Raw genomic sequence first — 27,951 nt, 5'->3', positions numbered from 1 at the left:
AATAAATTTGGGTGATTGCGTTTTTTTTATTATTGTTCATCACTTTTTTGTTTTAATTGGGCATCATTTTTTAACAAGGGTATATGAGTAAATTTATACAAATTCACTTTTTCCATCCCTTCACTTTTTTACTCACAACCAAACAAAAATGTGAGAAATTCAAATATTTTCTATCCTCTCACTTTTCCATCCTCCTACCATTTTCTATTTTCCTACTTTTTCACCTCTCCAATCAAAATTACCAGTAGGATTTGTTGTGAAAAATGTTATGGATGTAGCATTTATTTCTCTTTTTTTCTTGCTTTTCATTTGATAAAAAAAAATATTATTCTATTTATTGGCTAATATTTTGGTTTAATTAATAATATTGCAATGAAAGAAACAGTCCTATTGATTAAAATTTGTGAGTATTTTTCTACTTGGGGGCCTTTGGCAACCGCCTCATTTGTCTATTACGTAGAGTTGGCCCAAATGGTAAGAGATTTCAAACCCAAAATTTTATGAATTTCATGAAGTCTTATGAATCACTAAGCCAACCCATTCATGTTGTAATTTACTTTTAGTCATGCTTACCCAAAATAAATAAATAAAACTACTTTTAGTCATTAAAATACGCTTGATAAGCATAATTGGGCTTTTTTGTTAACGACAAACTGCTCACGGTGGTTTCTCAAAAAATAAGTTGCTCACGGTAGTGTCGTTACTTGGGCCGGACTTGGCCCTGCGAATTGGAGTCTGTATTTAGAAATAGTGGTTACTGGTTACTCATCATTCTATTATGCATATTTGAGTCTAGCCTAGCTTGTTTAGTTTTGGTGCAATCCAAATTGAAGAAAATATACTGCCATTCTTTTTTGGGCATCTAAGATAATCCATATTAATGATGGTATTTTACTATAGAAAAATATTAGCTACAAAATTAGTTGTAACCTAAGTTTATAACCTTACTCAATAAAATAAACATTACTACATATTTTAAAATTTTAATAGTTGAATTGCATGCTCTTTACGTTCTTAATACACATGTCAAATTTTGTGTCAATCGGATATTATTTACTATATAATTTATAAGTTTATATTTTATGCATAATTTTAAATTACAAAAACTTGCAATTTAAACAATTCATTGATAACATAGTTATTAATTTTAAATTTTCTAAAAATTCTGCAAGTATGGAGAATATAATAAAAAAATGTAATCCAATAGTGGATTTATCAAAATTCACTTCCAATAAAAAAATATTGAGTAAAGTTTTTTTTGTAGCTAAGATTATAACCAATTTTGTAGCTAAATTTTATTTTTTCACCTTTTCAGCCGCAGAACAATTGCTGTGATCTCATTAGGTGGTATGGCAGGGAAAGCTTAAGACGTTTTACACCTCAAGAAGATAAGGAAGATATGTAATGGTGAATATTGTTACCAGTGAAAGGAGATTCTTAAGAGTAATGGTAGTTATTTTATTTCATTATATAAAAAAAAAAAAAAAAAAAAAAATTAAAAAACAAGAATATTGGACATTTTATAGATAATTAAGCACAGTACTATTCTTATACTAATTACTCAATTTTGGATATAATAAATGCTACAATTAGGAAATATCAAATATGATATATATATATATATATATATAACTTGAATGAGAGAATCAAATTCTCAAAACTAAATATGTGAAAGGCCCAGCGGGTGCTATTTAGCCACCACAGCAGAAGGGAGCCACTCCACAGTACACACTCTCTGGCTCTTTTACAAGTTACAATTGCAAAAGGCACATTTAACTAGATATACAAATATTGATTTGACTATATATATCTCTACCTCCAAATCCAAACTTCAAATGGAAAAATTAAAATTGAGGCCCTGCAAAGGTCTGACCAAACTGCCAACCGGCAGGCGCCACGTTGAAGCTTGTCACAGTTTTACCATCACTGGTGGTGACTTGAAAAGACAAGCTTTGACCATTAAGATATGAGTTGCTCTGCCAATTTTGTCCCCAGTTCCTTGACATTGCTTGCCACCCAGTTTTAGACCCCTTGATTGAGACACTGTGAACATCCCCTGCACCACCCACGTTGGTGATCAAGACCAAGTTGAAGTAAGAGTGGCCATTGATTGTGAATCTTATTCCTCCTTTCCTCACACAGGGCACTCTGTCATCACCAAAACACATAATGAGCTAGTTGAGGCAACTAAAGTTGAACCAATTGAAGTGTAACTTATATAGTAAGTTACCCTAATAAATTATCGAATGTTTCAAAAGTTTAATTTATTAGAAAATAATGAATTTAATCAGTTACCTTCTGAAGGACACGGGGACTATTCCAGCGCGGTATTGAGCAATTTTGAGGAAAGCTGGTTCTGCCATATCAAAATGTTGGAGTGGAGGATTGCACCATCCACCATTGTCATTAGCCTCTGCGAAATTTGGGGGGCAAAAGTTTGTAGCTGTGACAGTGATGGTGCCAGGGAGGCACCACCTGGGGTCATCATTGCATCGCATTTCGTAACAAGCACCACAGGTCAAGCCATTGTTGAACAAGGCTGTGCTTAGAGCTGCAGTGTTCGTTCCATACCCCTGGCTGTACAAGTTCCCATAACCACATGCTCCTCCTGCATATCACAACAAAAAACCCTATCAAACACAATTCTAAAAGAAGAAAGAGATGTAGGTTCAATTGCAAGCTAGAATTTCTGTTTTTAATTTTAAAGTGCACAGAAATTCTAGGTGTTGTGTGTTCTTTTCCCTAATATTAATGTATAATTTGACTTTATTTTTAAATTTTAATTAAAAAAATATTAAATATAATATTAAATACACCTTAATTTATTATTTATGTTTTAATGGCATTCTTAAAGTATACATTCATACTATAGACTGGGCCCATTTGTCTTTACTTTTGAAGAGAACTCTATAGTTTTCGATAGTTTATTTGCATAATGTATATATTAAAATATATAAATTTGGTAATTTTTATGTTAAATGTGTGACAAAAAAACCATATATATACTAGCTAACTTTAAAAAAAAAAAAAAAAAAAAAAAAAAAAACACACAACAACAACAACAACTACTACTACGAATTTGTCAAACACTTAAAATGGTAAACTTTAAATTTGTCAAACACTCAAAATGGTAAAGAGCTTTTTAGTTAAAGCTCTACTACTCCCTGTTATTTGTCAAACACTCGGAACACTAACCAGCTTTTCAGTTAAACTCTACTACTGAAAGTCTCCATTTCCTATATAGTAATGCCATAGTAACACTGAATTTTAGAAGCACTTGGACTTACCCATTGTGCCCGAGGCATCACCGCCACCATAGAAAGTGGCGTGAGCACTTTGCCACCCTCCATAGTCAGCTGTAGTTCCAAACAACTGTAGCTGAATAATGAAAAGAACAAGACTAAAGAAGAATGCTTGAGCTGCCATTCTATAAGACTCTATGATAAGGAAAGAAACAGAGGAGCTTAGACAGGAGAGGTGTAATAATTCGCTTTTGTGTTTGAATGATACTAAAAATACACGAGGGGGGTTTCTATTTATAAGGAACTAAAGTCACATAACAGTGGTTGTGATTGACAGCCGGCCAAAGATACAAAAATATTTGAGAAAATCAAGTGCACATGCTCTGGTTCTAGTTGGGTCTACCAACCGCTGAGCCCGTGGATCATGACCCTATGCACATGCATTTCTCAACCGCTTTCTTTTTAACTTATGCATTATTATATTGCTGCATGATTTTCGTTGTTGCAACTAGTTTGGGAAACTTCTTGTCATTTTTTTATCTCCCAAATTTTCATTATGGATAAGTACAACTTGTTTCACTTAATTTGGGTCCATATAATAGAGCTGAATTTGCTCACTCATTTAAAGTGGGTAGGGTCTTAATAAGAGACTATATGGAATCTTTGCACATGGGTGGAGATCTTTGCTTATAGAAAACTAGGGGTTCCAATCATTTATACTGTTCTCTTCTTCTCTAATATTGGTTTTGTTCAATTTATTTAGATGTAAGCAAGATTGAGAGGCATATATGCTTTGTCAATTCATCAAAATAGGTAAGCATTTAGCTTAAGCAACAAATTTCTTTTCTAAGGACCTGCATGCTTTTTGAGCCCGTGGTATGTAAGTGCAACTTGGGTCAAAGATAAAACAGTGCAGAGTGTGAAAGGGTGACCCACACACAAAGGCATATCTGTGGGCTTCAACTTGAAGAGTGCATCAGTGCACGTGTTTGTCACAGGAAAGGTCAGGACCTCAACGACCTTGATATCTTCTTAGTTGTATTAAGGCAACAAAGTATTAGCTTCTAGCTAGTTTTGGCTTAATTAGTTCATGTTAAATTCAAGATTTTCAGGGTAAGATGACAATGAATTTGCTGATGCAGATCAGAATATACTATGAGTAAATTGACATCCTTCTAAAATTGTATGACATATTGCTTACTAATTTTAGCAAATATTTGTGTATGGATATGTTTTTTTTATCAATTACATTGATCGACTTTACAATTAGTTTCCACCGAAATGTAGATTTTCGAGCCTGACGTGGGTGTTGCAGACATACAAATGTGATTATGTCCAGTTTTTGTTGGACGTTGGGTCACATGGATGGCCGACTTATATTGAATATTGGGGGGCTGACGTTGTAATACTGGAGAGGGCAAGCAAAGCTATAAAGTTAATTAAAGAATATACTAAAATTATTATCAATTACTGCAAAAGACTTATATATTAACTTCACAATAATAAATTATCGATAACATAATATAAAAAAGAATTAATTATTTTTTATGTTTTGTGTTTAAATGTTGACACTAGACACATTTATTTTTAAGATTTATTTAATAAAATTTATAATATTTCTAACATCACTCATTAATTCATTTAATGAATAGCAGTTTGAACTTGCTTGGAACTTCAAAAACGGATTTGCATACGATAGAATTTGAATTTGTGGGGCTTTATATAATTTTTCGAGGGTAAACATATTTTGTTTCTTGCAACTTTCTACTTGCAGGAAATAGGCATGGCCTACTAAGATAATTAAGCTTCATTGGCTGAAGACTAGAGAATGTGGGTTCTTAGATTTTTCAACGTATACATTATCCTAGCATTCTTTCCCTTCTTTAAGATTGTTTTGGGCAGTTACTAATGGGCATGTGACACAGTGAAAGTGAGGTTAATTACCCCTGTTCTTCGGACGTTAAACAAGTTAAATGACCATGTCATATAATATATGATTGGTAAGTTCATGAATGTCTTGCCTGTGAAGTAAACTGCTTTGGCGGAATACATTTGTTCTACTTCTCTCAGTCTGAGCAAGTACAGATAAAACCGAAAGTCGTTGATAGTAATATTAACTTGTGATTCTTAGATTCCTAGTTAAATAATCGAATATTAAATAACAAAAATACAAAAACCAATTCCACGTTTCATCAATCTATACGATGGCCGTTCAGACTTTCAGACATGGTTCAAAACTCGATTAATTGGACATATCAAAAAGAAGAAAAACTGATTTAAAAACCGACAAGAGCAAAGAAGAATTGTAGGCGAAACACGAGCTTTCACAGATTTTGGATATATTTGTATGCCATAATTATAAAATACTCATTCTTTTTATCTTATTCAATGAATTTATCATGCTTACCCAGATAAAAACAACTGGGACCATGATTTTGTTTTTGTCTTTGCTGAGTAAGTGGATCTGGTTTGTATTTGTGGCCCATGTATTGATGGATGGGCAGAACTAACATTAACATAGAGCTATCTTCAGATGTCGAAGCTAGCCAGAATTCGATTTTGTTGTGCACAAAATATGCAGCATGTTAATAAATGTTTATGGTTCGAACATTAATTAGTTCTCATAAACTTGGGACAATAGGATTTTCATTTTTCAAGCGGATTACAAGCTCCCATAGACAGACAGAGAGAGAGGGTTGTCATTTTCAAATGGTGCAAGCACCAAAATCACTACTAAAGTTAGTAGTTTTCAGTTGGTCTGGTCAGGTAGTCTTTTACTGACGATATCAGGTCGGTCCTACCATGTTAAGGGCACATGCAAGTTTCAGTTTTGCAGTCCATTCATGTACCATAATCAATTTGGAAGCATTCACCGAACTGTATATAAATATATTTGATGAAATAGATGACCATATGAAACATGAAAATGACCAGAAGAAGACAAAGAAAAGGCCACTGTTTTAACAGAGAAATAAACTTCTGAACTTGAAAGAGCATCTACTCCTACCTTCTACAGAATATTATTGCTCTTTGGATGCAATAATATGAGTCTTGTCTGGTCCTGAAGAGATTTTACTGGATTGAGTTGGGTTGGGTTTGGGACTTTCCAAGTAGCCCTCCTTGGATGATTAGAGGGTAAAGAATCTGCAGGATTGATTGCCTTAATATTTTCAAGATTGGCTTAGGATCATGGTCTGTCTAAAGTTGAACATTACAAGTTTCTCATTGTGTTGTCTAATTTCAAATTCTCACAATATTATGTGACCATCTCTTCTTTTTTTTTCTTTTAAATCACAAACGTCCATAAATGTACAATATTGCCGAGATAAGATAATCTTGAAAAGAAAATAAATTATTAACAATATCATTAGTTTTGTCTTTATTTGGTTATCAACATCATTTTCTTTTATTAAAAATAAATAAATAAAAACCCATTTTCCCATGTAAAACGACATCTATTCACGTATGGAACTTACAAACTTTGCCATTGGACTACAATTATAAATTAGCGAAGGTGGTAGTTTGTAGAATTTGCAAAAACCAACCACACAAACATACAGGTGTCCTTAGTAAGGTAAAAACCCGTTGATCTATGCCCTATTCTCTAAGTTCTAAACCTAGTCTTCTTTAAATATTTATAAAAAAAATAAAAAACCTCGATAGTTTGAATTAATAAAATATTTATTTATGTGGCAGGTGGACTTAATACTGTTTAGGCACGGTAAATATTACTATATTTTTCTTAGAATCAAATTATACATACATATATATATATACATATTTATACATACATACATACATACATACATACATATATATATATATATATATATATAAACCAAACTATAATAATAACCACACAGTTGATTCACAATTAGGGATTGCAAAATTCCCCATCGCGATTAATCTGACTTATCCCACTCTATTTTGCACAGATTTCCCAATCATAAAAAAGTGACGGTTGAGGATGGATGTTGCTTGTCTTGTCCTGTCTTATCATACACCTCCACAAATTTCTATTTAATATATATTTAAATTACTTATATGTAATTTTAAATTTGATATAATTTAAACTTTTTATAATATCTTATTTATAATCTATTTATTTTTGTAAGTATTTTATTACTATCCCTCAAACCATTTGCTTTCTCTCACTTTTAGCACTCTCACAACTACTTTTTCTCTTTCTCTTTCATCTCTACCTTATTAATGTCAAAATTGCCTCAATAAGAATGGTAAAATACCTCTAACCCGCCTTGTACCCAACTTGCCACACTTCCACCCCACATGAGTTTTCCCATCCTAAAAAGGAGATGAGATGGGGACAGGGCACCCCTGATCCAATCTCATCCCTCCCTGTTACCATCCCTATACAAAGTTTTGTGGTTTACGAAAAAAAAATCTTATGGGATTGTCTTGTAAAACCTACCTCTCACAACATGTAAGACCCACATATCAATAACAACAACATAATTGATTCACAATTATGTGGTAATTTACTGACAAATTTCTTTTGGACGATCTTACGAGACCTCCCTCACACATGCCTAGCGTGTTAGCATCAAATGCCAAGCCTTCCACTTCCTTTTATAATTTCATCTCACCACCTAGTCGCGATCCCCCCCCCCCCCCCCATCCCACGAGTATGATGGTGTATTGCCTTAAATAAGTCACAAGACTCACTACAATAAGTCACGAAGCTTGCACTACCCATAATGATGGTGTGACATGCCATGCCTTTGAATTTTGATCCTCCACTCTATGTCACCACCACTTATATACTTAGCTCCATTGCTTTGATCTAGCCTCCACTCGACCAACTACTACTACTCAAACCTCTAGAATGCAATCTCTCTCTCTCTCTCAATAATTTTATTATTATTGTTTATGTTAGTGTAGGCTGATATCTATTTTTTTTTTAATACTTATATATAATAATGGTTTGTTTTATTATTTTGTTGAGGTATTAATTATTGAGGAAAAGACTAATCGAATAACTTAGTGTATGTTGTTTAGTTGTTTGCTTTTGTTTCACTATACCTAAACAATTCATTTGGACGATGGGTGTCTACACTCATTAACTTTTAGTTAGAAGAATATTGGGAATATAATGAGATAACTAATATGATCTTTATCTGATTTGTAAATTAGGCAAAAGTCAACTACAATATTTGGTTTTACTAAAGGAAAAAAAAAATGAAAATAATTGAAAAGTCAATGCTAATGATGTAACATTAACAATCCCTATCTCAATTTTTGAAAATCCTCAAGCGAAATTTCAAAAACCTAAAATTAATAAAGATTAAATTAGTTCGTTGAGGTGTGATCTCGGATTGCATCTAAAAAATGGGATTATCATGTCAATCAATATGATAAAATTCAATGAGTTCACATTAAGAATGGTCTTTAGCAACCTATCCTTTCGAAGTACATGAATAGGACTAATCATAATTTTCAACTTTCTACTTTTGGAGTTCACATTATAACCTAAAAGAGGTGTTGTCTTTATCTAACATGTTTTCTCTTTAATACTAATCACCAAGTCACTAGAGGGTTTTTTTTTTTTTTTTTATGGTTCATGCTTTGCCCCAAGTTCAATCCTAGTTTTGTCCATCAATACTATAAGTTAAGTAGATTTGTCATCTGTATCAAAAAAAGTAGATTTGTCATCAATGGAATCCCAAACTGCTGATGAGATTTTGTGATTCTCCCTTTGGTCTAACAACCCCCACCCATTGGGCAAAAAGAAAAGGAGGAAATATCTGCTTTTGCCTTCCCCTAATCATATCCCACAACAGAAGGAATGTAGAGGTTAGGAACAATTATTTGAGCCTAACCCATAAAAGAACATATACTTCTCATTTTTTTGATTAATAGGATTAATTTTTTTAACAATGTATGGTACGAACTGGACCTGTAATCGAGAAAGCCTGACACATTTATCGCCTAGGGAACTGTTGGTTGAATTATATATGTACAATGAGACGAAAATTGTGTTCAAAGTTTGCTGTTGATTGGGTCAAGGAAAGTGCCCTCCACAAGGTATAGTCCTCTTTCTTAGTCCCCACTGCCATGCCAACAAAATTTCCAAACTGACGTTTGCAAGTGAGAACAAGGTCACTTATTTCAGCCACAAAGCAAAGCAACCCACGTGAACTCCTGTAGAGGTGTTTCTCAACTCATAGATGCAGCCCCCCGTTTCAAAGTATCGCGCGTTCACGTCAGTTTTTGCAAAATTTGTGGGACTATTTTTGGATAAAAAGTTTAGAAACTACTCTTTTATTTTATGTATTTACTTTTCAAAACACTTTAATTAGGTTATTATTAAAATATCAAAAAAAATTAATTTTTTTAATTGTTTCTCTATTTTCACATACAACCACTATCATTCACTCTCTTCCTTCATCTTCAGGATACTTAAAGAAAGAATAAAAAATTAAATGCAAAATAAATAGTATCAGTGTAAAGTTACACGATTGTTGAAGTAAACTTGTAAATTTACATAATTATACATTAACCGATTTGGTTCATTTTTAGGGAAAAAAATGTGTAAATTTTACATCTTTTTCTATTATATACCTACAGATGTGAATGCTCTTATGGTTGGAAGCTTTCAAAGGATAAAAACCACATGTAAGTGCAATTATTTTTTGCTTATTTTGGTAGCTTATTTGTATTGTGTTTATCAAAATATATAATTTTTCATAAATTTTTATATTAAATGTGTGACAAAAACTAAAAACTAATTTATTTCCAAAAAATTAAAAGGTTGATTATCTGCCAAAAAAAAAATCCAGAGACAAAAAGCAAATAGAACATTTAAGCAAAAGCCAAATGCATTACCTTTTCAAAACTAACATAAAGATCTCTATGCTTTTAGTTAAATGTTGTTTGCTTCATAATTACTCCATCAGATTATTAGAACCAGAGTTGAGGGTAACTTACCTTATATTTGAGTCGAGGAGATGTGCAAGAATTACCAACCCAATGTAAATCTTGATAGTAGGGATATATTTTCACTACAATTAACCAAACAAGATGAGAAACACCCATCTATAAGCTTGGGGGTGCCAATTGTACCCATAAGTTATGAACTCCTAACCTCATAAACAAAATTCTGCAAAAATTACCTAATACTATAAGGGTTTGGCTTACCTCCAGTATTTTTTTACTATAATCTCTTTTTATTTTAATGAGAAACTGCAACATCATTTATTAACTAAATAAAAAGTGGAGATTAAAACGCACTACCACTTGTCATTATATATTTAAAACAGAAGGACATGTCAGTTTAAAAAGTATTGGAAATAAGTCAAACCTATACTGTAATACCATAAACAATAAATTTTTCGTCTATAAAATTCAGCTATTACCTTAAGGAGATAAGGAGATCGAAATAAAATAGAAAAGTTCAACTTGACTACTTGAGCCAACATGAGAACTGGACAACGGATTTTTTTTCTTTCTTTTCTTTTCAGTTCAAAGGCGCACACAAGTAGTTTTAAGAAATCATGCCACAAGCTGGAACAAATGCGCAGAAGCCAGAGTTTGCGAACCTAGACTACCTCCCACGGGCCCACGGTCAGAAATAGATGCCACAAAATTATGCTCCATAGAGGAGCCATCATTATTATTTTTGATAGGTAGATAATGAAGGAGGAAAAAGTAGAGTTTAAACCATAGACATGGACACCACAAAGAATGTCATTACCATTGAATTATCACTTGAAAACTAGGAACCTTCATTAATATTGAAGTCCTATAGAATGCATTAGCTCCAAAAGCCACTATATTGATGATGGAATGATGTCGCGGAAGCCTGAAGAAAGCACACACAATGCTCTCTTTGATGAAACTAAAATTAAACTATTAGTTTCTAATAATAAACCTCGAATCCACGAAGAGTTCCTTGAATCCACGAGGTGATAGGTCTAGAATCTACTAGAAAGAAACAATAGACAAAGTTTGAATTTTTATTAATAATAATTTGAATTGCCTTTGGAGGCTACAATACATTAAAAAAAAAAAAAAAAAAAAAAAAAAAAAAAAAAAAAAAAAAACCTAGGGTGACTAGAAAACATAAGGCGGCTAGGAAAACCTAGGACTACTAGGAAAGCCCCTAGAAAACCCTAATTCGCTCTAATCTTGAGATTAGGTGACAAAATACTGAATTTTACCAAAAATGACAATTGAATTAAATGAAAAATCATAAATTATAAATCTTTAGGGTAGTCTTAAAACAAACGAGACCTTATACGTAAAAGTTACTAAATAAACAAATATTACTAAAAACGGCAAAATCACTTGCGACCTTCCAGGAAAGCTATTGTTGTCTGTTCAACATCACAGAACACCGTCCTAATCTAAATACTCCGTTAATATCAAAACTTCGCTCATTCCTAACAGCCTGCTTTGCTATGTAATGGCCCAATTATACCTAATGTATTGAATAGGCCATCTAATAACCACCCGAATGAATTATCTTGCATAGGCAATCTAATAATGTTTGAATTTAATTGGGAAAACTAAATACTACACATATACCTTAAGTTTTACCTATTTGTGAATAGGCAAAACTTAGACACGGTTCCTTTATTGCAATATATTAAGTTTCTTAATTAAATTCAAAGACATTGTTGCATTAACCAATAAAGCATAAAGAGTGTTGTCTTTTTCAAGGACAGTCAAATTCAATGAAATTATATGTTTGAATGTAATTGAAGAACCTAATGTATTGCATCTAAAGAACTATACTTATTAAATAATTTACCATATTTTAGTCAATTACAATAATCTTATTAATGAGTGATGGAAATTCAAAATAAATGTATCTTACATGAATGTATCAATTACTCCAATCTTCTGGCTAATGAATTTGATTTTGTATTGTCTTCCCAGCTACAACCTGTGGTCAAAATTTACCTTGGATGGCTCTGACAGTTTGCTCTACTTTGAATTGTATGTTCAATTTCAACAAATGCTTGGATAGAACTTAGATGACATCTTAAAGGTTGTGACGTCTTTGATGATTTGCAAAGACTTATTTTGTGTTTCAGCATCTTTCATATCAGTGTTACAACCCCACACCCGAACCGCAAGCCTCCTACACTTAGGAGATGATTGTTGCAAATACATTTTGTAACAGTTGATAACGTCAATCTTGTGAATGCCACTCAGTTCCTCTGCTTCTTTCTTTGACAAGTCAAATATATACCTGAATATCAATTATATTATTTGTTAAAATGAGTATCAGTGCAGAAAAATGAGCAAAAGATTATCATATTTCAAAAATCATGATTAGCAGAAACCATCTTGGGCAAGGATCTTCCAAAAAATTTCAACTTTGCAGTTTGCAGTGTTTAAACAATGCTTCCCAACACCCTCAAGTCTCAAGAATCAAACACAATGGGACCAGAGACAGCGACAAGAAAAGAAAAGGAGGAAAATGGAAAGAAAAGAAAAAGGGTAAACACACAAACAGGAAACAAGTAACAAAAGCAACTGACAGCTAATGAAAACCTAATTATCATGACAAATTACAACTGGTGTCATTTTTCTCAATATTGTACAACTTCATAACTTTATATGGGATGACAATTTTGACAATCTACTATTAAATTGCATTATCACCTTAGACCTTCCATACTTGCAAAACATCAAGATGATCAAAGATCAACAACTATCTCATCTATACAATGATTAAATTTCAAGTTCCTAAGATCATAGAAGCAATGCTACTCAAAAGGATTTGACAAATCTACTGGTAAATTGCATCCTTTCCTTATACCCTTCATGCTTGCAAAATATCAAGAAGATTAGAGATCAACAACTATCTATCTATAAAATGATCAAATTTCAAGTTCCTTAGATCATAAAAGCAATACTGCCGAGAAAGAAGATTTGTAATGTAGCTCCATAGAAACCATAAATAGAAACACATGAAATATTAGTAAAACTAGATACTTTAGGCACAATTTGTACTTTAAAATTATATACAAAATATGAGTTTATTGATCAAATAGTAAATAACACCCAATTAAAAAGAAATTTGTTGTGCGTGTCAATAAAAAAGAGTTACACTAGATCCTAACCCAGAAATAATAATAATAATCAATCATATCTAAAAGCTACTTTAAAATCAAACTAGCGTCACAAATGTGCCTAAGCCAGCTATGTATATCATTGCAAACTCCCCCCACCCCCTTCAAAAAACCAAAAATATATACAAATGTAAATGAAAGGCGTGCGTAGTTTCTCCTACACTTGTGTGCTGTGAGTTGCACCACAACATATTCATATGTAATAGCACTCTAGTTTGTTCAAGAGTAGCCATATAAGATCATAACCAAAAATTGGATTAGCCAACCATGAAAATAAGTAATACCTGTTCAGTCCAGCAAGAAAATACCAGATTATATGGGAATCACAATCTGATAAGCAATAGTCAATCCAGAAAATAATTGCATTCGTTCAAGAAAAAAGTTATAAAAACTGGATGGTTGTGGTTATCCAATAACTTTCAAGGAAAGCTCCAAAGTTTCATGTGGAGCATCACATGGTGACAATTTCCATATAATTAACATTCAAATATACAATCAGAAACTAACTATTACTAAGTACGACGTACACAGAGCACAGAACCGATATTAGTACCTTTTATCAACAATTTGATTCCAGAACCGATTGCTTTCATATGTGAGAGATGGATCTTTCTCCAGTAGCTTTGCCAGTAGGCCACTTTTGTAATTCTCAAAGGAATCTTCATCAAGACCATCCTGCAATACAGATATATTTTCAGATACAATTCTACTTTTTTTGCCTTCCCTTTTATGGTAAGTTCTTCATGCAATTTGTTGATGATGTGGCATCGGTTATCATTTTGAGAGGCAGGGAGCTTTTAGTGACAACAATTTCTCTTTCTTAGCAATCCCAACTTCAACAACCCCCCCCCCCCCCCCCCAAAACCACCTGAACAAAAAAAAAACACTCGTTTTCCACATTCTATAAAAGAGAGGTGTCTATTTAGCTTGCTAAAGTTAATTGGCGCTTTTAAATACATAAAATCTTACACACAGAATTTTAAGCATTTAGGAACTAATTTAGAAAAGGGACTGACTACAATAATCCAACTCTTCATAGAGTTAACACTAAGCAGGGATCCTTAAAAAAAATGATTAAAAATGAAAATCAAAAGGCTCTCTGTTGAGAAATTTTAAAAAGAACCATGTCAATTACAGAAGCATGTCTGCATGCGTTCTGCAAAATTGAGAGTACATAAACTACAGTCTTGAAGAAGATGTCAAAATTTCCAGTCAAAATCTGAGTGCCAGGAATATCATTCCAACAGCATAGATTTCCTATTTTTCTTTGAGGCCATTGTCATACATTAACCATTCAAAAGAAGGATGTTGACAATTTAGAATATAATAGTATTGTCAGAATAAGAAATTCTTGTGCCTAGAAGATCTATTACTAGAGTCCACTGATATCATTTCTACTGCAGACAGCCCCTCCCTCTGAACAGAAAATGTTAGAACTTGGAAGCATACGTTAAGCACACAATAGATGGAAGCTATGCAGCACTTCAGAGGAATGAACTTGAACTACTTACCAGTAATTCTTCCAGGCTATTAATGAAGTTTTCAACTCTCCCTTGCAAATAGATTGGGCTGTACTCAGAAGATTGAACGATGAAACAATACCCAAAAACACGGTATGTTACTCGTGGACTACATTCGACAACATAACCAAGCTGCTCCTTTGTCCTATAGTCAGGTATAGTTGAAGAATTTTAAGAATATATTCACACACACCAACAACAACAACAAAAAAATCAGCCAATTTAAACCCCTGAAAAAGCTTGATTCCATTTATTCAAAGTTTTTTCCAATTATATGCTAAGTCCATAACATGGAATATAAATCTCTAATACTAGCAGGCCTTCGATGCAATGTTGTGAACCTTCTTTAATCCAATCAAAGAGATTATTCAGCAGAGGAGAGACATCAATGGACAGGCACAACCATAAAATTAATAATAATAATAATAATAATAACAACTTCACATAACCCCTCCCCCCCAAAAAAAAGGATAAAATGTGGCAGAATTTTTCCTACTGTCTGTTCATGTCAATTTTTGGTATGGAAAAATGCAGATAACAAAATACGTAAAGCTCCCCCCACCCCAAAAAAAAATGTACTCCTACTTTCAGCCTGCAATTACCTCAGCTGATTGAAAAGTGGTTCTTCCACAATTTCATCAAAAAGGTCTAACAAAGCCTTCAATTTGATCGATTCCATCCCAATGTCCTGCTCGATTTGAAAATAAAGCTGCAATGCAAAATCAATCAAGAAGAGGTAACACACACTTACCAAAAAAAAAAAAAAAGGAACAAAGTTGTCAGAGGAGACCAATAAAAGATATAAGACTTGAAGGAAACATAGATGCAATACCAAAATATCAAGTTTCAGTTACCTCAACCACAGAGTTTTTCTCCAACTTATTCTTTACACTGACATCTCTAACAAGGTTGGCACCAGAGGGAAGATCAATTATATGTTCTTGATGCCTCATTTCAATTGGGAGCGGTGGCACAGAGAAGTTAGTTTTAAAGATGTGTGATATGCTGATTGCTTCTTCTTCTAATAGATTGCCATGGCAAAGGCCCTCAATGTATAGCTGTAGAACATGCACGCCAGAATAAGTGTCATTCTTATAGCAAAACTAGAGTAATAGAGAAACCATAATTAATATACTTGGTCAACTTATTGCCATTGAACTCAAAACTTATTCAACTAGCAGGAGGGCAATATTGAGTATCAAGAACTCAGGGGGAAAAAACCCTACAGCATTATACCAACACAAAAATCTAACATTGCATATATTTTGTGGACCTGGGAACGAAGCTCAGGGATAAACGCCTCCAAATCAGAAAGGTGCAAGTCATTTAGAAAGCATAGCTTCTCATCTACATCATAGAAACTCTTGCACAGCACTTGCAATCTCAAGTATGATGAATGACTTAGAGGCTTCATGTTGGTGTTTCTTAAAGTTCTCTTCATATCTTCTTTGATAACCTATTAAAGTCTGTGTCAGTTGATCACAAACGAGCAAGAAACCAGCAAAAAATCTCAACTAAATGCAAAATCACACCAAACCCAGACACTACAGCTGAAAAAATATGCAAAGCTACTTTTATATCTACCTCAAAACGATCATCAGTTGGCAAAAAAGATTTGGCTACTGCCAAAACTTTAGATAAGAGAACTGGAAGCTTATCATTGAATCCATAGACCTTTAGTTCCAGCTTATCACTGAAAAGAGATACAGAAGTTTCTAACTTGGCAACACTGGCCTGCAGATATGAAAATGAAGATTCTTGTCATGTACAGAGCTAGAATGTCATACATTTGAAAGACAAACGTGATGAGAAATAAAGATGTTAATTGAATAAGAAAAAAAAATACCTCTATTGATGACAAGTAACCTAGGCTTTCAAAAAAAGGTACTATATAATAGCTATTAGAAATAAAACACAGAATAACAGGTGCTACTAGGACCATTAAGTGGTATAACATTTTTTTCCAAAAAAAAATCATTGAGCCTATAAAAACAGAAAATACTGCAAAGAGAAACATTACTCTTGAAAACAAATCTAGAATATTTCAATCAAGAAAAGATATCTTTGGATAATTCCCAACTGCATTTCAAAGTCCATGCAGTGAGCCACTAGAGTAATCAGCTCTATAATAGCCACAAGTTTCACAACAGATAGATCAAAGCCTGACGAAATGCGTACAGTTTTTCCATGGAACAAATCTAACACAGACAAATCAGTCATCGGTAAGCACAAGAGAATCATTATTTTTTAAAGATAAATGAATAACCTGATATATAATCTCATTCATCTCATCTTTTAGAAGGTGAATAAACAATTCTGTCAAGAGACAACTCTTCACATTATCGTATCCCCCCTTCAAATTTATGCGGAAGTATGTATTTGCACGAGGAAGTTTGAAAGTTCTATCAAGCTTGTACCAGAACTTCATTAGTGGTTCATCGAGTATGCATCTTGGAGTCAATTCATTTACAGGACCATTACATGTACTATAAGCACGAACTGAAAAATCACATGGAATGAACTCATTCTTTGAGGGCAGATGCAGTAAAAAATCAATTTCTGGAGGATCCCTCCACAACTCCATCAAAGATGGAGAAATATCTTCCTCAGCATAGCGTGACCCAAACCAAGGCTCATTTTGGGAATCTGGAACAGTAAAAGAATAGGAGAGAATGTTATTAGCTCATCTTTCCCATTAAAGTACAACTTCCTGCACCAGCTATTTGAATGCAAATGAATAATTTACTTCTAACCAAAGTCCACTATTAACTATGCAACTAAACATATAAATGGCAGAAAAGATAGAGTAAGTGTGAAACATTCTCATTCAGAAAAAATGAAAGAACCATCAAAAGCACTTACATGAGACTCTTATCACCCTTTTCACGATTATACATCTCACAAAAGGAAAATCAAAGTTCAAAATATGGTAAGATACAATTATATTGAGAAGTAGACCTAAAGAATGTACCTTGAGACATAAAGGACTTTGATATCACATCTATCCTCATGTTTTCTGGTGTGAAGAAACCAAGAAGATATTTGACCATTTCCTCATCCCATATCTTGTGCACATAGTCCCCATAAATAACATGCTCTGCTGGATATATATGTAAATTCTCTGCATTTTATGGGACAATAAAATTCAGAAAGTGGGAACAAGTGCACCAACAAAAAGCAGTGACAATGATATAAGAAACTAGCCAGATATTCAAAGATCCAATACTCCATAAAGAACCATATGCCAGTAACAATAACAGAAGAAAAACCTGAAAGCTCTGCAGCATAATCATCCTGTGGTTGCTCCTCAGCAAATCTAAATTCCATGTTCCCAATATCCTGGAGTTCCCTAAATATCCATTCTTGTGGTGCAACTTGACGTAACAACTTAAGGTACTGATATACAAAGCCAATGATATCGAAAATCTGCAAAATAAGCACAAACCTATAGTAAAAGAAAAGTAACAACGCTGAAGCAAATTTGGTTCACATAATATCTTTAGCACTGAAATGATACTTTCAATAACCTTGTAATTAAGTAAGTTTTTATGATTCACCACATTCATTAACTGCCACTAGGAAAGCAAAGCCAAAACTGAATTTGATTTCCAATCAAGAAACATTCAGATAAGGAGTAATAAATGTTATCTTCTTCAAAAACTGAAAAGGATCTGATGAAGATAAAAAACACTACCTTTTCCAGGCCAGAGTCTGTGAGGTGCATGGACATGCCAAAGATATAAGCTATAGATGAACGGTGCATTCCTTCATCCCCAACACCCGCAGATAGAGATGTTACCCATCCTCTGGACTTTAGAATGGAATGCAAGCTTCCTCTGCCCTCTGAAAAGGTCACAATATATGCTCAGAATTAAAAATGAAGCCAAGAAACATGTGGCTATAATTTTTCTCTTCAATAATTTCATCAATTCATTGTGCTATGCAAGTGAGTATAGCAACTTTAGTGCTTTTTTTCAGCACTCCCCCCCCCCCCCCCCCCCCCCCTCTTTGTTCTGCTTATGTTCCATGCAGATGGGGTAACTGCAACAAAGTTCTATTAAAACTTTGGGATAAGTTAACAGATGCCCTAAGGGAATTGATTTAGGAACTATTTTTAGAAACTTTTTATGGGAAAAGAAAAAAGTAACTAACTTTTTTGATAGCTTTTATAATTCCCATGAAAGTGAAGTATTATAACTTTCCTAAAATGGTCTATTAACAAATACCATAAGGGCACCCATTAACAAGACCCTAAAACTTTTCTAATCAATAAATCAACTTTCCTTATGTAGAGTAACCAATCATACCATCTTGTTGGTCCTCTATTCCACTATGGAATGTCCCAAAATATGGTCCTCTTTGAAAAATCAATGGACATAATGTTAATTATATTTTCAACTTACACTTTATTTCAAAAGTCAATACTTCTTTTATTTGAGTTTGAATTATATGTTTTTTTTTTTTTGATAAGTTATTTGAGTTTAAATTATATGTATAAAATAAAAAATTAAAAAAAAAAATGGAAAATTTTAATTTTTTTTATTTAAAACACAATGTATTAGATGATATTCCCTTAAAAAGTTGGATGTTCTAAGTAGAACCAACAATAAGGGGCAGAGGAAGTAGTAACCAATACTACATCACAATACGTATCCAGAAGCTTAATGTATAAATCAAAGCACATTTAGGACAAACAACTTTCACTGACGGAAGGATATTATCAAATGAATGAAAAAGGAGCTCCTTCATAATCTTCATAACAATTGCGCCATTATAAGAGAAGCACTATAGAGTGTCATCAATCATCAAACTATGCATCAAGCACAGTAAGCATTCCCATCTTTCACTTTACTGATATTTTTACACACACAAAAAGGGTCATACTCAATGCACAAAACTCTCACTTTTGCGGGGTTTAAGAGATGCAATTGGTATGCAGCCTTATCCAAATTTTTTGAAAAGGCATATTTACACACACACATACAAGTATTGCTAAATGTATGTATTTATATGTGGGTGTGTGCACAAGTGTGCGTCTGTGCATGTTCATACATGTAAGAGTGTATCCTTTTTCTTTTTTTTAACAGCAACCAATCTAAGATAAGCCACATTATATCTTACCATGCCCGAGGAGATGCGCTAAATAATCTTCCGGTTTTTTTAAATAGTCTTGATGAAGACATGGCAGTGTCCATGTTAAGTCAAGGATATGTACATCTTTGACAGCCTGTAACCTATAGAGTTTACCAGATTTCCAGATAGGACCTTCTGCCTTAAATGCCAGCTTTATTTGGGGGCCTTTTTTGACATTACCAAACAATTCCTTGACCCAACTCTCAAGTACATCCAAAGACTCTGCAGCAACAATGTCATACTACCAATATCAGCAAAAAATAGAGATCGGTTTAAATAAATTTCTGATCGATTCCCACTATGTGTTGCATTTGTATATTCAACATGCATCATTAAAATTAACATTAGGTAATATTTCTTCAAAATGAAACAATTATCATCTGCACACACTAAAATAAGGAATTCATAAGTTCATTACAGCTAAGAAAATGCCAAGATGTGCCTAAAAAAATATTTTGATTGCCAATAGGATTTTGAACTCCCAACCTTGCCCTCCACTCAAAATTGTGAGATGAGGACATATCATATGACCCAGGGCTTATTGGCCAAGATGTGCCTTGATTTTCAAACATTAGAATTGCAGATGAAGTCCCAATCTATGCCCTAAAAGCATGATTCAAAATGAATAAACATTGGATGTTAGGAACAAAAATCAGGTCTTTGATTACTGACAAAAAAATGTGGAAGTGGATCTGAACAATTACACTAGTTGATTGTAGGTAAATTTTGCTTTAATAAGTGGAGGTTTTAGTAACACCACCGCCAACCTCACAACTCCAACTGTTCACCCCATGACCAGCACTATCTCCACCAATGCATCCATCCCTACCAATACAAACAAGTTGCAAATTAGGAATACCACATCAAAGACTACTGATATTGGAATCACTCAATAACTGGTACCACCAAGAGGTACATTGACCACTGCCATCAGTAATCCATCTCCACCATAACATTATTGCCTCAACACCACCATCACCACCAGACCACCTAAATCTGCCACTTCCACGGTATCCAATATAATCATTTGAAAAAAGGAAAATCCTTCTTCCGAAATACAATTGCGTTGAATTCATATTCGTTATACATATTTAAGTTCAAGCAAACCCTAAATGGTTCAGTATAAAACATCATATCTCAAGAATCAGAAAAGAAAACTTCACCTCCACCAATGACAACAAGCTTCATTATTCCACCATGGTAGTAATCTCTGTACAGTTTCAATATTTGTTCCCGTAAATTGATCCCTTTTTCCATAGCATCAACCAAGCTCTTCTTATTGCCTGCATGTAAAGCACAGAATTTTTTTTTTTTTTTTTAATTGTTATTTCATTAAAATGACACAATTTCAACCAAAAAAATAGGTAGAACACAATGGATCCAAGCTTACCCCAAAAGAATCTTTTAAGAGGATGACCAGGTGCAGCCGTATGACATTGAAGTTGTTGAAGACGGCAGGCATCATTTTGTTGAACCTGATTGAATTCTATATTTCATTTTATATAGCATTACGGTACACACCATCAGCCATAATAAATATACCTTAGCTACATAATTGTAAGCAAGCAAAAATCAAACTCTTTTTGAAAAGGAAAAATCGAAAATCATCATACTCAGATAAGAGTGGCACATACCTGAATCTACAGCAAGTACCTCTCTTTCCATGGCCTCACTCTTCACTAGAGGTGAAACAAAGAACTGAGAAAATCTGATGAAATAAGGAGACTAACATAATTATTAACCACATTTGCAAATGAAGTACATTAGAAAATATATTAACAAACAACTTCATAAATATCTCGGAAAATACAAATAGAATTTCAGGCAGCTTGGGACTATACATCATGCTACAGTCAAATTATATTGAAACAGCAACACTATTTTTGCCATAAATACAGAATCACATATATTATATTACACATTATTGAGAATTTTGTAGTGACTGTTTATACAGTTTAAAAATCAGTGAGATATTATGATGATCAAGATGTGATGTATTATCAAACATAAATTCATTGATCTAATGAGATGGAAAATGTTTTCTAGTGTTTGGTATGCACAAAAAATTATAAATATTTCTTGTTTAAATCAAAACATGTATAACGCTATATTGTGTAAACCAACTAATGTAATCACGAAAAATTGAAACACAATGTATGAATTTGGTTTTCTAACTAGAATTTTGAAAAAAAGGCTTGTCATTCTAACACTGCAATAATTTGTAAAATTAAGGGCCTATTTGGTAGCCCATTTTGAGCAATGCTGTTTTGTGTTTAAACACCCAAATAGGTGGGCCCCATGCTAAAATCTTTGTTTGGTACGTGAGTCTGAACTATTGTTGTTTGAGCAAGTGTTTCACATGAGATGAGTTGTGTTCAAGCTTGTTTGAGTGTGTGTTTCACTGTGCTTTGGGCCAACACATACAATCATACCATCTCTTCTCTCCCACGTGTTCAGTCTTGATGTGAAATAAAGAGAAACAGTACCGGTGGCAGCTTTTTTTTTAAAAAAAAAACACACTTACCAAACACATAACTTCATATTTCTAAACACCAAAATATCTATTTAAAACACATTACCAAACACATTTTTCTCTTTATGAATACTATAAATACATATTTTTAACAACACTTTTTAAACCACATTTCCACATCATTTTAAACAACGTTACTCAAACTCCTCTGCCAAACAGGCCCTAAAGTTCTTGATAAACTAGATACTATCAAAGTTATTTGTCCAATATTATTTTGTAGACTCCCTATTAGTTATTCAAATTTACCAGCCGCAGGTGTTATTGATGATCTTCATCTTTAAACAATCCATTTACAATTTGTATTTGACATACAATTTTAGTATTTTACACCTACACCCACATAGTTCTTGGCTATGAGATAAGTTTGTTAATTATAGGTAATCAATTATTTGGTTTTTTGTTTTTGGATTGAAATCTATCATTGGTTTTACTTAATGATCAATTGTAGGTATCATGAAGGCTATAAGTCTATGACTCCAGCCACTTTATTTTCTTTTTTCATTTAGAATTTTTAAATCTCTCTCTCTCTCTCTCTCTCTCTCTCTCTAGGCTTTTTTTGTTTAGCCCAGCATAAGACAGAGTTGTTTTTCGAAAAATTTTAGCAAAAAACCACCTCTAAAAAATATTTTTTTAATATGGTTTTTTGTGGACCAAAGACAGTTTTCCTTTGACCCATTTTTCTTGATGCTAAAAAATTATAGAAAAATGCGAAAAACTATTTTCACAAAAAATTTCCATCAAAAAAAATAAAGCGAACAGGTAGCAATCATCAAGACAAAACAAGATCTACTGCCAAAGTAAAAGCAACCAGGAAACCACAACCACAACCTCACTTAAAGAACGAAAAAAGGAAAATGACTACATTTATCAATAAATAAATCAGAACCTACCTTCTCAAGGCACCCTTGAGAAACTCCCGCTTCACTTCAAAATGGTAGCAGGTATGCTCAGATTCTGTGTATGCATTAGAAGAGCCTCCATGCTTGGACAAGTAACTATCATACTAGCAAAAAAAAGAGTCAAACTGGTTGGCCAAAATACCATTACACACACACACAATCAATCTCTGTTTTAACTTGAAAATAAGCACTACTGCTAAAACATACATGAGACTTTTGACCAAGTATAAAAGTAATTAATGTTGAGGATAATCTAGAAACAACAAATGCAGTGAGATTAACATGAAAAATCTCAAATAAAAGTATTAAAATAGAGTTTTTATGTCCCTCCAGGGGCATCATGCCCATCATGTGTAGGTCGTAAATCAGAAAATGTAAATTTCAAATCATTTTACAGTTACCATACCTTGTGGCACCCAAAATTTGTTCCATATACACACTATTAAAAGCACAAAGGATAGATAGATACATACATACATACATAAAGAGAATTCTCAAATGAGTATAGAAAGTCACCCCGTGATTCCCTTTTTCTTTCAAAATAAATATTTTAAATATAATTTTGACAAACAGACCTCATTTTCATCAGGAAATTCAGTACTCCCCATGAAAAGCATGTGTTCTGCAAAAAATGAGAATATGTAAGCAATGTATGAGGATCCAGTTTAGAATTGCTAATAGAAAATTGAAATAGAAGAAATGTTTAGAGGTTCTCTACTACAAGAAAAATAATAAATTAGAAAGTTACAAAAAAGAAGGAATGATAACAAAAAAGACAATGTCTTCTCATGAAGAAAAGTGAAGCAGAAAGGGGGAAACTGGAAAGACTAACATGGACTTCTTTTGTTAGTTATCACACAGGTCCACCTGGACAGCATAATGGCATTGTGATAACATTTGCAGCACACAATTCTTCCATTTTAACATGTATCATAAAAAAGTTGACCTAATGCTGCATAAATACTTTAACAGTGTGTTTGGCAAGAGGATTTAGAACCAGAATTTGTGGGAGAACTGGAATGGGAACTTGGGGGACAGATTTTAATAATTCCTTCGCTTGTCTTGATGATTGAAGAAATTGCAAATTAACAGCGGTAAATAATGAGATTTGCAGGTCACAAATTCTGGCTTTAAATCCTATCAAAATAGGCGTAATTTGATAAATTCGCAAAACGAGGCATTTTCTTTTGAGCGTGCCAAGTTGAGATTGCATATACAAAAGTGTGACCAACCAAAATTTTTCCATTCTCCCCAAATTTCCCTCCCTACATTTCATCTCACATCCTCCACTCTCAATCTCATATCACCTCCTCCTCCAAACAAAGTGCTCAAAATTATTTATTTTTTCCTGCAATTTCTCTCTAGTATCAAGCTCATATGCCTCATTTTGCATAACTCAAAGTAAGTCGCTTTTTGCCTTTTTCTCGTATTTTTGTTGCTGAGTTTCTCTCCTATAAGTTTAGGCCATGGTTGAATAGGTTTTTTGAACATTCCTTCTTTGTAAGTCTTGAAACTTCTGCTCATTCAATGTGATTGTGATGATGCTTGTACATGAGCCATAAATTTAGTAATCTTTTCACTTTGATGATGTCATTTGAATGGCTGTCTACTAGGTGTTCACAAAAAGATTGAGTAAGTCTTGGTTGTGGACTTGTGAAAATTTTTGGTGGCTCAGGGCTCGTTTGGTTTGGCCATGACTCAGTTTTCATAACTCAATACTCATAACTCAAACTCAAAACCCATAACTCATAACCCAAACCTCACTTTATCTCAAAAACTCCAAAATTATTGTTTGGTCACATACTCACATAACTCAATCACATAACTCACTTTTTGCCACCATATCTCATATTTCAAAAACTGAAAATGCCAAAATTCTGTTTTCAGTTTCCATCATCCATCACTCAAATTTTTGAGTTTTGAGTGATGGAAACATCGCCCAAAAACCAAGCCAAACAAGATTTTTTCGGTGGGACCCACGCATTTTGGAAACTCAGTGATGAAAACTGAGTGATATCACTCAAAATCATGGTGATCCAAACAAGCCCCCAGTCACTCATAGTATCTATCAGCCCGCTAACTCCCCACTTATCATAATGAGGTCCAATAGTAAGTATACATTATATAATGTGTCTCATAATCTTCTCAAAAAACAAAAAAAATGTCTCATAATTTTACACTTGAGTTCAATTAAGGTGCTAACTGCTAAGTAATATAGCTGTATACAAATTTTGATTATGTCCAAACTTCAATTTTTATTTTTTTTGATAATTCAGATAGCTGAGGAGGGGGGGATGTGAACCCGGACATCACTGTTGGAAACACTAGGAAGTGTCAATTGTGCTACAAGGCACTTGGCATGTCCAAACTTTAAAATTTACAATTTCCATCATTTTAAATTTTCTACAAAGATTACAGCCAAACAAGGAAATCTATAAATTACGGGATTTTAAATGATGGGGATGAAAATCTCATCATTTGTAATATTCTTTATATTTAACAATTTCTTCACCCCAAACACTGTGTTAAGTTTTAATTTAAATCTAAATAAGCATCTAATGTTCATAAGCTTCTAGTCACTCACTGTCTGAAGTATGAATCAGTAAGTATTGGATTCAAGCCCCACTTACCTTCCAATCCATTTAAATAAAATTAATCTAACTTCTTATCCGGGAAAAATCAAAACTATATGGTAAATCTAAAACAGGATATTTCCCTATTGATGATGTCAGCTTTCAATATTAAAAGATGCAATCAGGCTAACAAAATCATTCACAGGGATCTTGAAGCTAATTGAAAATCCTTGTCTTTCTGTTCCAAAATGGAGGGGGGAAAAAGGCACGTGTCTTCATGTAAGATAAATGGTATATAATCAAACCTAGAAAATGTGCAAGCCCCTGTGCCTCAAAAGGATCAGAAAAGCTGCCCATTCCTACACACATAGCTGCTGCTGCCTGCAACAAAAAACATACAATTCCTATTAACAAATCAAATCCAAAGCTGGTAATTTGAGTTGACTAATAAAAGAAACAGGTCAGAAAATGCAAAGATTTAATAGCAATATCATAAGCACCCCACAAACCCCCATCAGATTAAAACAACATATAAAAGACACCAGGGATGCCAATGAATATGACATTCAGACAAGTTTATCGAAATTGTTTCTTAACAATCAAATTTGACTAAAAATGTAAAATCTATTTGATTTACAACAAATGCAAATGAAATTAAACAGCTCAGTGATCTTAAATTTATTATTGGCAATTAGATTTTCTACTCCTTGGATTTTCAGTAAGATCAACAATGCAAGTGTTGCAGACTTGAAGTTTCTTCTTTTATCCTTTCCTATCATTCATTATCAGCGTTCTGTTACTGGGTTTTGATCAATAAGTCCCAATGTCAACTGGGTATTGCCAGATTCGGCTATAAAATACAAACACTAACCTTTTTAGTCTGAGAAGAAGCACCTTTCTTTCCTTTCCCTTTAACTTCACGGCCCTCCGCTTCTTCTTCTTCTTCCTCTTCATCATCATCATCATCATCTTCTTCTTCCTCATCGTCTTCCTCATCATCTTCCTCATCCTCCTCGTCCTCCTCTTCTTCTTCCTCATCCAAATCCTCATCTACTTCATGGCCATTCTCAAGGGATTTAGGAGGCCCATCTGGGTAAATCTCAGGGTCGTGAACCAGCAAGGCTTGGAGCCCATTCTCGAGCTCAATGAGCCTGTACAGCCGACTATCGTTTGGAGACTTAATCACGATATCGTCTGAGGAAAAAGTGCAGGCACTGGAAGCCATGGCTTTTTGCTTCGTTTGGTGAAAGGGGGAGACTGAAACGTAGAGAGTCTGCTAAAGTATATATTCTCTCTCCCTCGTATTATTTGGAGTCCGAAGAAAACTTTTGTTATAGCAAAAGCGAAGCGTGCTGCTTGTGCGGGGGTTTTGAGTAATAATATACAAAGGTCGAAGGTAGCTTACAGAGCCTATAGTGCTTGTTATCCACTCCACTATGAGATACGCATCTGGTGGGGAAAATACGCAGGTCTTGATGCTGATATCATATGCTATAATTTACAAAAGGCTTTTATTCTACTCATATGACATTTCTACATTAAATAATACTTAGGCTCGTGGCACGCAGCGGGTGTAATAAGACTTTTTCTTTTTTCTTTTTTTAGTATTATAATTTTTTATTTATCACAATTTGAGGCTAAAGTGTATATTCAACCATACTATGCATCTGAGAACTACTGATACTAGAAATGTCATTAGGCTAGGTCCAAAAAACGAACATATGATTTCAATGTTTTTTTCGATCATTTTTTGTGGCTAATCTAATGATATTCCGACTGTATCAGTAATTTTTAAATGCGTAATATGATTAAAAAAAATACACTTAAACTTCAAATTGTGATGAATTAAAAATTATAACATTAAACCCAAAAAAATAAAGCTTCATGCACGTGTAGAGAGCATGCAATGAGGCTAGTATCATTTACCATGGTAATAATAACAAGTAAAACA

At 33.5% G+C, this 27,951-nt stretch overlaps 2 protein-coding genes across 2 annotated transcripts; both read right to left on the bottom strand.

The window, feature by feature from the left end:
* Positions 1-1,589: 1,589 nt before the first annotated feature.
* LOC126727146 (expansin-A8-like) lies at positions 1,590-3,520 on the bottom strand. Its single transcript, XM_050432680.1, has 3 exons — positions 3,288-3,520; positions 2,296-2,608; positions 1,590-2,148 (listed from the first exon to the last, which is right to left on the bottom strand). Exons 1-3 carry the CDS (start codon positions 3,424-3,426, stop codon positions 1,845-1,847), a joined length of 756 nt encoding a protein of 251 aa, XP_050288637.1. The 5' UTR covers positions 3,427-3,520; the 3' UTR covers positions 1,590-1,844.
* An 8,456-nt stretch (positions 3,521-11,976) lies between these two features.
* On the bottom strand, positions 11,977-27,467 carry LOC126727141 (nardilysin-like). Its single transcript, XM_050432672.1, has 19 exons — positions 26,872-27,467; positions 26,306-26,381; positions 24,003-24,049; positions 23,419-23,531; positions 21,630-21,703; positions 21,386-21,481; positions 21,159-21,278; positions 19,984-20,217; positions 18,557-18,705; positions 18,132-18,288; positions 17,834-17,983; positions 17,129-17,508; positions 16,447-16,596; positions 16,136-16,318; positions 15,717-15,920; positions 15,465-15,571; positions 14,854-15,007; positions 13,896-14,017; positions 11,977-12,456 (listed from the first exon to the last, which is right to left on the bottom strand). The coding sequence occupies exons 1-19, from the start codon at positions 27,223-27,225 to the stop codon at positions 12,213-12,215; spliced, it is 3,114 nt and encodes a 1,037-aa protein (XP_050288629.1). The 5' UTR covers positions 27,226-27,467; the 3' UTR covers positions 11,977-12,212.
* Positions 27,468-27,951: the final 484 nt, after the last annotated feature.

Source organism: Quercus robur, chromosome 1, assembly GCF_932294415.1.
Source record: "Quercus robur chromosome 1, dhQueRobu3.1, whole genome shotgun sequence".
NCBI classification, from domain to species: Eukaryota; Viridiplantae; Streptophyta; class Magnoliopsida; order Fagales; family Fagaceae; genus Quercus; species Quercus robur.
This window is presented reverse-complemented; position numbering and strand designations above follow the sequence as displayed.

What these genes read in the sequence shown, in the direction of transcription:
- LOC126727146 (XM_050432680.1), bottom strand. Translation starts at nt 3,426, where the DNA reads ATGGCAGCTCAAGCATTCTTCTTTAGTCTTGTTCTTTTCATTATTCAG. An exon ending in TGATGCCTCGGGCACAATGG is followed by an intron (nt 2,609 to 3,287) that starts GTAAGTCCAAGT and finishes TGTGATATGCAG; the next exon opens with GAGGAGCATGTGGTTATGGG. An exon ending in GTCCCCGTGTCCTTCAGAAG is followed by an intron (nt 2,149 to 2,295) that starts GTAACTGATTAA and finishes TGGTGATGACAG; the next exon opens with AGTGCCCTGTGTGAGGAAAG.
- LOC126727141 (XM_050432672.1), bottom strand. Translation starts at nt 27,225, where the DNA reads ATGGCTTCCAGTGCCTGCACTTTTTCCTCAGACGATATCGTGATTAAG. An exon ending in CCACTTTTCAATCAGCTGAG is followed by an intron (nt 15,008 to 15,464) that starts GTAATTGCAGGC and finishes ACCTGACTATAG; the next exon opens with GACAAAGGAGCAGCTTGGTT. An exon ending in AATCAAATTGTTGATAAAAG is followed by an intron (nt 12,457 to 13,895) that starts GTACTAATATCG and finishes ATTGATATTCAG; the next exon opens with GTATATATTTGACTTGTCAA.